Below are 9763 nucleotides of genomic sequence, written 5' to 3' on the forward strand. Positions count from 1 at the left end.
ATAGAACAAAGAAGTGGAACGTTAACACAGTCATCCAAACCACCAGGCTGGAGAAACGCATCTTCCATTGTGATCAGCATATCCTGTTGAAACAACTTCACTGAAGAAGCTGGAATGATGTCACAGTTCTCACTATGACAACCATCAGCACACCTGTCCTGGACCACAACTAACTCCCCTAAAAGCCATTTCCCATCCCTGCCTCTGTTAGAATGCCTTTGAACAGTCCAGGGACAATTAGCTCAAGACCATCCAGTCCAGGCTCCATGACTCCAAGAATGATGAATGAGAAAATGTTGACTTCAAGGTCAATGAATCCACAAACAGGCAGTCGAAGGACAAGCAGCCCTTCTCGAAGGTCTGGGGCGCGTTCTCCAGATCACTACCTCAAAGCTAAGGGAGCAGCAGAAGAAAGCAGGCATGCCAGAGGGAGATCTATCTCCCCAGTGAAAGGCCACCCTGTTGTGAAGAAGACAGGAGCTGTTGTGATAGAAACAGGTACAGGGAGCTGTAAAGCAGGGTTTGCTGGACAGCAGAAACCCAAATCCATTGTTCGTACTTTGGTTGGCCATCCTTCGGAGAGGTCGGCAAAGGCTGGAGGGACTGGACCAGACACATTTGTTGGAGAGAGAGCCCTGCTACAGCCAGATGTGGAGATTATTCAGCCTGTGAGGAACGGCGTCATCATAGATTGGGAGGCAGCCGAAGTCCTCTGGAGACACATGTTCTATCATGACCTTAAGGTTCCTCCAGAGGAGCATGCTCTATTAATGTCAGATCCCCCACTCAGCCCTACCACCAACAGAGAGAAGATGGTGGAAGTGGTGTTTGAATCTCTGAACTCACCAGGCATGTACATTGCTTATCACTCCGTCTTGTCAGTATATGCTCATGGGAAAATCAGTGGCCTGGTGGTAGACACAGGTTATGCAGTGACCCATACTGTACCAGTCCTTGATGGATACAACTTGCCCCATGCCACGGAGAGAATGGATATTGCTGGATCTTACCTGACTTCTTTTCTGATGCAGCTTCTCATGGATGCTGGGCACTTGTTTAATGAGAGGATGACGCACATTGTGGAAGACGTCAAGCATAAGTTCTGCTATGTTGCTGCTGACTATGAAAGGGAGTATAATCTTCCAAAGGAGGAATACATGGTAGACTTCCAGCTGCCGGACGGACAGAGCATCTGCCTAGGGAAAGAGCGATTCCAATGCCCGGAGATATTGTTCAACCCCCCCAGGATGCCTGGTATTTTCCCAGTGGGCATCCACAACATGGCTCAGAAAAGCTTAAAGAAAGTCCCCAAAGAAGCCCAAAGAGACATGTACCAAAATGTGCTTCTCTGTGGCGGCTCCTCTCTCTTTGAGGGGCTGGAGAAGAGGTTTTCCAGTGAGCTCCTCCAAAAAGTGCCGGCTAATACCGGGCTGAGGGTGTCCTCCATCCCTCTGAGGAGCTGCGCCGCTTGGACTGGAGGCTCCATTTTGGCTTCCCTGAAGAACTTCCAGTCCTGCTGGATTCGAAAGGAGCAGTACCAAGAGCACGGGCCGTACATCGTCTATCGGAAGTGCTACTGAGCTCGACCAAAGGCCGGGGAGCCGTCAGGAGAAGTGAGTTAGCACTGAATTGCAACATGCTCACAGCTCCTGGTTGGGCAGTGGACAAGTTATATAACTAATAAATGCTTTTTGCCTTGTGTGGCACCATCCATTGGAGAATCTCAGGACAGACCAGGCAGGAATTTTCAGAGTGTTCTTCACAAGTTAGGAAGCCTGGATCTCATTGAATTCTAGTAGCAAAGTAGGCTCGGTGGCAGGCTGACTAGCCTCTTGACCCTCAGCACCCTGCAGCTCCCTGAGCCGAGGAGAAGGGCGCTCCATTTCCCTGGTTCAGCCATCCTTGGCCTCTTCTCTAAGGCTGCCAACAAGCAGGACAGCTCACACCCATGGTGATAGGAGTGTGTGTGAGATGCAACTGCTTGTTCCATGAGGGAGGAGACCCCGTGTGGCAGTCAGGGCTACTAAATGGGTGTCAGAGCGGAGTCACTTGCAGGGGCAGAGGCTGAACTGGACGTGGCTGGCAGTCACTGAAGGGAAAGGTCTCACAGTAAAGTCCCTGAATCAGCCAGTCCCCTGTCCTGAGACTGGATTGGGCCCAGCACCTCTGAAAACAGAAAAGTCTTTTGTCTTCCCTCCCCTAAACACTGACCCAGCAGTCCCCCGGCCAGGCATATCAGAACTGAAACCTTCTACAGGGTGACCCTCTCTAATCTGGAACTCTCTCATCCACTGACACCTGTAATCCAGCCTGATTTTAGGTAGCTGGACGACAACACATCGGGGCAGGTGGGGGGGCAAGTTTCCTGCCATCCTATAAAGTTTGTTTCCAGCCACCAGCCCTGGCTCTCAGTGTCCTGTGCTGTTATTTAGCTGTAATTTACCCCGCAATGCCTTCTAAGAGCCCAGTCAGCAGTGGATTACAGAGTTCCACCTGTAGAAGGGAAAGGCCCCTTTTTCCAGTCCCCACGTCAGCCAGTCCCTCTTGCTGTGCCAAAGTCGCCGCTCTCACACTCATGCATGTCGGTCACTGTGCCATGCTGCCAGTCTGTCACAGCCACATGAAGGAATAACCACAATGGTCTATGCTACCCCAGCATTTCTCTGGCCCCACAGGGCAAGTGGGCTGTTCCTTAACTACTGGAATGCAGCTACAAGTGGGTGGGAATAGGCTGGCTGTGGAACAACAGGACAAGGGTTTTGGAGGGCGAGTGAATAGGAGTCCAGTCCATAGTGGACACGGCTGGGGAGGATTAAATAACAATGCCAAGCTTTTACACAGTTCCTTCCAGCCATACCTCAATGAGCACTGTCCAAGGCAGCACAGTCCCCATCCGACATAAACAGAGGTACAGACAGGAAAGGACAGCAGCTTGCTCACCCAACAGCAGAGCCAGGAATGCGACCCAGCATCCAGAGCCCAAGGGCAGCATCCCCCTCCAGGTGTAACCACAGAAATGGCCCTGCTACTGTAGGGAACTTTCCTGGCATCTACACAACCCCGGTAAAATGGCCCTCCCTGACCTCACGGGCTCCCCTTCTACTCTCCTGCGTGGCAGAGTCCCAGTAACCCTAAAAAGGCTGGGCCCAGAATTGCTGGGGGACTTCTCTTCCCCCCAACCTTCTTGTGGTCACTTAGGGCAGGGACTAGGGTGTGCGCACTCCAGGGTGCTCTCTTCTTCCCGGATGCTTCCCTGATCATTGCAGACAGCCCCAAATACAATGTGTTAAGTAGAAACCAGGTCAAAGGGAAATAAGAGAAAAACAGGGAGAGGTGAAAGAAAAACACATCACCCTGCTCGGTGGCATGGAAACATCACAAACAGCGTCTGCAGAGCATAAAGGAAGTTCACAGCTGGTTCCTCACATGGCCCCAGGCCCCGGCTGTGCTGTGGGGATGCTACGGGTCAGACATGTGCCTTCAGGCTCTGGGTTGCAGGATCCTTCCCCCCAGCAGGGTCACAATCCCTCCTCCAAGTCTGGCCACCCTGCACTGGGCCTGCTGCCCAGAACCCCCTTGTTCTTCCCAGCTGCTTCACCATCCCTTGATCACAGCTCCACTTGATCACAACACTGACTGTCAGGCTCAGGGCCTGCTGTCCTATCAACCTTCCTCCTTCCTTTTGGCACTGGGAGGTAGCCAGCCAAAAAACCCACTGAGCTGTAGTAAGTGGGCAAGATTTCCTATCCACGGGGAACACCAGCTGGGATTTAGCTGTGACCCGGAACCTGGCTGCGCCATTCCAGGCTGCTCTGGCTTGTAGGGAATGCACTTTGGGTGGGCAGCCCACACGCTGCCCTCTGCTCTCCCCCCAAGAGGGATGAGGATGTCCCTGGGCCATAGAGCCCCAGCACAAGTGGCTGCACTCAGGGGCTGGGTTACTGGGTTCTTTGCTGTCCCCAGGCTCCAGAGGAAGCAGCAGTGGTTCCCTAAGCAATTGAGGTGGTTTGGCTATGCTGGACGGGCCGAGGAAGTGACCGCTCCTACCCTCCCTTCCAGCTGTCCTCGCTTCCCAGAAGCAGCCAGTTTTCGGACCCCAGGGCCTCACTGGATGGAAGCTCAGAGTCGGGCAGCAATTCCAGCCTGCCCAGCCCAGCCCAGCACCTGACCCCCCCACAGAGGGACCCAGACCTCACAGTGCGGGCTCGGTGGAGCACGCCTGTTACAACACCTTTGGGGCTTCACAGGCTCAGGTTTCAAGGGTCAGCAGTGCATTTCCAAACAGGGCAAAGAACCACTCTGTTCTGCTACTGAGCCTCCCACTGCCCTTAGCTCACTCCCCTCTTCCCCATTGCTGCCTCAGGCTCCCAGGCTGTTAAGCTGGGAGATCATCTGCCAGGGAAGCCAGGAGCTCCACAACCTCCTCACTGCCCCACTGGCAAGAAGCCGGCAGGGGCTTCCCGGCTCAGAGGGGACATACACACAGACGCTACCCTCATGGACAGACACTCTCATTTCTCGCTCTGCAAAGTGAGGAGAAACCAAGGGAAAATTCTCAAAATAGCCCAAACTCAATGGCGAACCTTGACGCAGGGAACCCCACTCCCAAGCCCTCTCAGCTGTTCAAGCCCAAGTTGCTGAGCTGGCATGACCCGGGCTGAGCTCTCAGTGCTGTCAGGTTTGGGACACAGTTTTCCCAAGCCCTCCTCTGTGCCCTTCCCTGTGCCCGATCCTGGCCTGCTTGCTGTGGTGGTTGATATACCCGGGCAGGGGGAGGCCCCTAAGTCCAGTTCAGTGCAAGGATCCCATGGGAAGCTTCTCCAGCATGCTCTGCTGAGCATAATGTGCTGGCTGTGCATGGGACCCAGGCACTGGGGCTCTCAGGCTGAGTCAAACTGGCACCTTTTTCTTTCCCCTGAAACTTTCCAGAGGAAACAAGCTCTTAGTTCTCTAGAAATCGACTCCCCAGGGGACGGGCACGCAAGAGCAGGCGGGTGTGTAGCTCTTGTGAAAGGACAACACCCACGGCCTCAGGTTCAGCTTGAAACAAATGCAGCCGCCTCCTCCCAAGCAGGTCTCACTGAAGCACATGGAGTTGGCTCCTGTGTGCCAGCTGCTGAACTCTGGAAGCCCTGGTCGCCCTGTAACCACCCATAGGCTGACCTGAAACAGGTACCTCTGGAGGGTAGTGCCTGAGCCTCTACGGTTTGAGCCCCATCACTCTCGGCTGCGGCTGTAGAGGACATCAGACAGCATTCTACAGGGGAGGTTATTTTAGAAGCTATTTCACAGACAGGGAAGCTGAAGCCCAGAGGCTTGCCCACAGTCACCCAGCAAGCAAGTGCTAGAGCCAAGCCCAGCTCCCCAGCCCTTTGCATGGGAGGTCAAGGCCATATTGACAACACCACTCTGCACAGCTCTCCTGTTAACGCCTTTAGGATCAGCTTGTGAGCTGGGCTGGGTGCAGGCACTGTTTCTCCCACCCTGGCTCCATTGTACTCCCTCCTAGCACCCCTTGGGACACTAAAGCATGCTTCCTGGAGCACCGTACACAGCTTCTGGAGCGGGTGAGACCTCTCCCCAGCACTGCTCTGGCCATGGTGGACTCGGATTCCTGCAGGGTATATCAGGCTCCATGAGGGGGCGCTGTGAGACCTGTCCGCCAGCCTCCTGCAAGCTGCTATGTCTGAGACAGAGGTCAGCAAATTTTTTATTCCGCCCCGTTTTTCATCCCTGCAATTAGTGGAGCCCCCCGCCTTGTCTAACATCATTCAATGTGATGGAAATTTCCATTATGTTCATATGACCCCGCCTCCCCTTTCGGCACATATAAGAAAAGAAGTCTGTAGGATGCAGAAAAGGTTGTAGGAACGTGAGTGCACCGACGTAAAAACAGGAACGTGTTCCAATGTCTTATGAGATGACTGAGCCTGAGACTCTGAAGCTGACCATGCTGTGCCCTCTGTACAATTTTTTCACCCCGCCCCCCACCCTGGGCATCCATCCCCCCATATTTAGCCCACCCCTGACTCAGGAGAACCCCATGTGGAAACAGCAGGAAGCTCAGGTCTGGGAGCTGGCGAGCAGCAGAGAGCCACTAGGACTTACCTGTGCCCATCAGCCTCATGACAAATCCCCTTTACACTCATTGAGTCCTACCTCTTTCCTACCCGGCAGGACCCGCCCCACAAATCCACAGATGTTCTAAAGCCCTGCTGTTCTCTGGGCTCTGCTCTTGGCTTCTCCAGGTTGGGGGCTTGGGAAGGTCAGCTACTGTCCTGCGCCTGAGGACAGCACTCTTTCTTCCGTGCAATGTTTTCCCATGAGCTTCTTGCAGGGCAGGGCATGAGGGTGCAGCGAGTCCTGTTTAAACAGCAACCCTGCCTTGGCCACCAGGGGCGAGGCAGCACAAACAGGCAAGGGGCAGCTAGTGCCCTCTGCTCTCTCCCTGGCTCGCACAGTCCCCCAGTGGCTGTGTGAGTGGTTTCTCTGTCCTGCAGCAGTGTGTCTGGTTTGTAACGGGCTGACCTAGCCTTCGTACGAAAGCAGGAGGAAGTCTTATTCCCTTCTCCGCTGTTCAGACTTGGCTGCTCAGTGTCTTGAGCCAGTATAAGAAAAGAGGGAAAAAAGCAGCAAGTGATTGTCAGACGGGTTGTGTCAGCACTTTGGAGTCAGCTGTGCTCATGGAAGTGGTTATTCACTTGTGCAGTTTTGCGTCCCACGACTACGCTTACCAGTAAAAACTCTTTAACCCAAACGTGCTCTTTTGCTTAAGCCCTCACAGGGCCCTAGGCCTAGAATATTTATGCTTAGAAGGGCAAAATGACGTCATTGCTGGAGGTGGTGGATGTACGGTATTTTTAATCTTCCCCTGAACCCAGTACACTTGTGGGTGTTGTAACTAAAGCACCTGGCTTTACAGGGCAGAAATGAAAAAAAAATCCACTAATGTTTAAATCTCTTAAATATTCTGGTTGAGATTTGCTAAGCTGCCGAAGAGATATACACACTCATTTCCCATTAGAAAGGAACGTGAATTGCCTCTCCAAACACCATTACCTCAAAAAGCCTCCGTGGATTTCAGTAATAACACCAATCCCTAGTGCTTTCATCCGTAGATCTCAAAGTCCTTTACCACAGAGGTCAGGACAACTATGTTGCAGATGGGGACACTGAGCCATGGAGCAATGAAGCCAGAAATAGAACCCAGGTCACCTGAATCCCAGTTGGGTGTGGTACCCACCTCCTCAGTAATAGAGGTAGCATATGCTATCCATTGAGGTTGATCTGCAGAACAGACAGTGTGAGACAAGCCTCCTATCATGCTGATAAACGATTTCTATCTCACAGCCGCACATGGGGTGGGGGGGGGGTTGTCTGTGTGTCTGAAGGTGCTCTGAAGAAAACAGGCTATTGCACGTCTCTCAAAGAAAGAAGGATGGAGGGGAGAGGCCAGAGAGAGTTTGAGGTTAGTCAAAGCTCTGTGGTAACTGAATGGAAAGTATTTCTCTACTGTATTTCTCTACTTGTTTTGGTGCCAGCGGAAGGCATCTTCTGCATGTCGAGGACAGAGGCGAAAACCGTGGGATGTGTGAATTCATGAGACACCTACGCAAGGTCTCACAATGATGCTGTGCCTTTGAAAGGGGGTGGGCCAGGAAAGCGGAAAATATTTTGGAGTATTAATCTTCAAAAAACCCAAACTGTATCATCAAACCCATTGCAAACGTTACTCAAAAAGTGGAGGCATTTGCTGCCTCTGTCTACAGAAGGCAGCACATGCAGCTGCAGACACAATTGGCTTGCTCCATTCCCTTCTCCCCGATCATGTCTTCCCCAACTCTGCCTGCTCCCTGCCGACCGCTGGTGCAGGTCATGCCTGGAATCAGCTGGGTGCACACCAATCTGGTTACCGTGCCTGTGAACTGTGTGGGGTGGGGAGTGTCTGTCCAAATGGGCTCGCACAGCACCTCGCACTAGGAGACACTGCACTGGGATGGGAACCAGGAGAGCAGGGTTCTGTCTGTGGCTCTGACAGGGATCTCAGGGGAAAATCCCTTTCCATTATCACTGTTTGCCTGCCTGGGCTACTGGGCTTGTAAGCTCTTCAGAGCAGGGACTGGCTCTTACCTAGCCAGAGAAGGGCCTTAGTCTTGGTTGGACTTCCCCATGTTTACTGTAATAGCTGATGTTATCTGAGCAGGGCAATGGACTCACACCTCATTCCTAGGTGTTGAACCCCTCAAAGTTCAGAGCAGTTCCTGCAAGGCTCAGTTTAGCTCCATTCAAGGCTGAGCCGGGGGTGGACTGATTCCCAGGCCCCTCTCCAGCTGGAGGAACAGAGGCTAGTTACAGCCCTGCTCTGTGGTTATCACAGGCCAGGCCTGCCCCTGAACCTGGCAGACACTGTGGAGGTCAGCTTCTGGGGTGGGGAAAATCTCTCTCTTTGCCTGCTGGGCCCCCAGGCCTCTCCTGCCTCTGAGCTATTCAGCTCCATGGGGACCACGCGACCAGGGCTTCTGCTGGCAGCAGCTGCCCCCGCGTTCTCTCTCCTGCCCGGAGCTAAGGTTAGTGCTCTGATCTCCGCACAGCCAGCAAGGGGACCTTTTTATTGGGGAGGCAGGGTGGCCACAGGAAGGGGGCTCTGGTCAGGTCCGTCATCGCTAATGCGATCTCACAGTGATGTGGCACTGTGTATTCTCCAGGGAAATAGCCTTATGGCTAGACCCACACTCGAATATGCTTCATGCAAAATACTCTTGGTAAGGAGGCCTTGGTGAAGTTACAATCTGCTGACCGTGTCTGTTCTACATGTGTGCATGCGCCATTCCCGTATGGGGAGGCGGAAATACGAAGTATTTGCTTCACAAATAACAAGCAGCCCTATAGCACCTTAAAGACTAACACATTTATTAGGTGATGAGCTTTTGGGGGTAAGACCCAATTCCTCAGAGTACTCTAAAATCTCAGGAAAAGGGTCTTCCCCACGACAGCTCATTGCCTAATAAATTTGTTTGGGTTTGTCTACTCTGTTTCATTTTGTTTTGTTTTTTCAGAAACCCCCCTTTTTTCCAGAAAAAGCCCTTGTGCCACACTGCACAGCTTGTTATTCTGGAATAGCGCCATTTAACTTGAAATAGTAACTTCACCAAAATGAAATGACCTGTCACCAACGATTAGTCTTTAAGGTCTTACAGGACTGCTTGTTATTTGTGAAGCTATGGACTAATTTGGCTACACCTGAAGTATTCAACTGTGGTACCAATGCTACAAGAGGGCCAGTAAGGGTAGTTCAGAAACTAGATGGCTGATTGATAAGGACAGTGCTCTGCAAATGGGGTTGGCTTTCCTGTGGGCCACCCCATAGGAGGGGTTCAGAGTTCCTATAAGGAGATGTGATCAAGTTGTCTGGGAGGGGGAGGCTTGCCAGCAAACAAAGACTTCCTCCCCTCTGCGCAAACTACTTAAGAGAGAGCCCCTAGAGTAGGGCAGCAGGTGCTAAGAACACCTCCTGCTTGCCATTATCCGAGGGCAGCCATGTTAGTCTGTATCTGCAAAAACAACAAGAAGTCCTGTGGCACTTTACAGACTAACAGATTTATCGGAGCATGAGATTTCATAGGCAAAGATCCACTTAGTCAGATGCATCTGACAAACGAAAGCGTATGCTCCAATAAATGTTAGTCTATAAATTGCCACAGGACTTCTCAATGGTTTTCCTGTTTACAATGTAAGACATTGGCTGGAAACAACTGAAGCTGAG

The 9763-nt window shown here is 52.3% G+C and overlaps 1 protein-coding gene across 1 annotated transcript; it reads left to right on the top strand.

Moving 5' to 3' along the window:
• Nucleotides 1–245: 245 nt before the first annotated feature.
• Nucleotides 246–1580, top strand: ACTL9 (actin like 9). The gene has a single exon (XM_074978576.1). The coding sequence runs from the start codon at nucleotides 267–269 to the stop codon at nucleotides 1578–1580; it is 1314 nt and encodes a 437-aa protein (XP_074834677.1). The 5' UTR covers nucleotides 246–266.
• Nucleotides 1581–9763: the final 8183 nt, after the last annotated feature.

This window comes from Carettochelys insculpta, chromosome 27, assembly GCF_033958435.1.
Source record: "Carettochelys insculpta isolate YL-2023 chromosome 27, ASM3395843v1, whole genome shotgun sequence".
Lineage (NCBI taxonomy): Eukaryota > Metazoa > Chordata > Testudines > Carettochelyidae > Carettochelys > Carettochelys insculpta.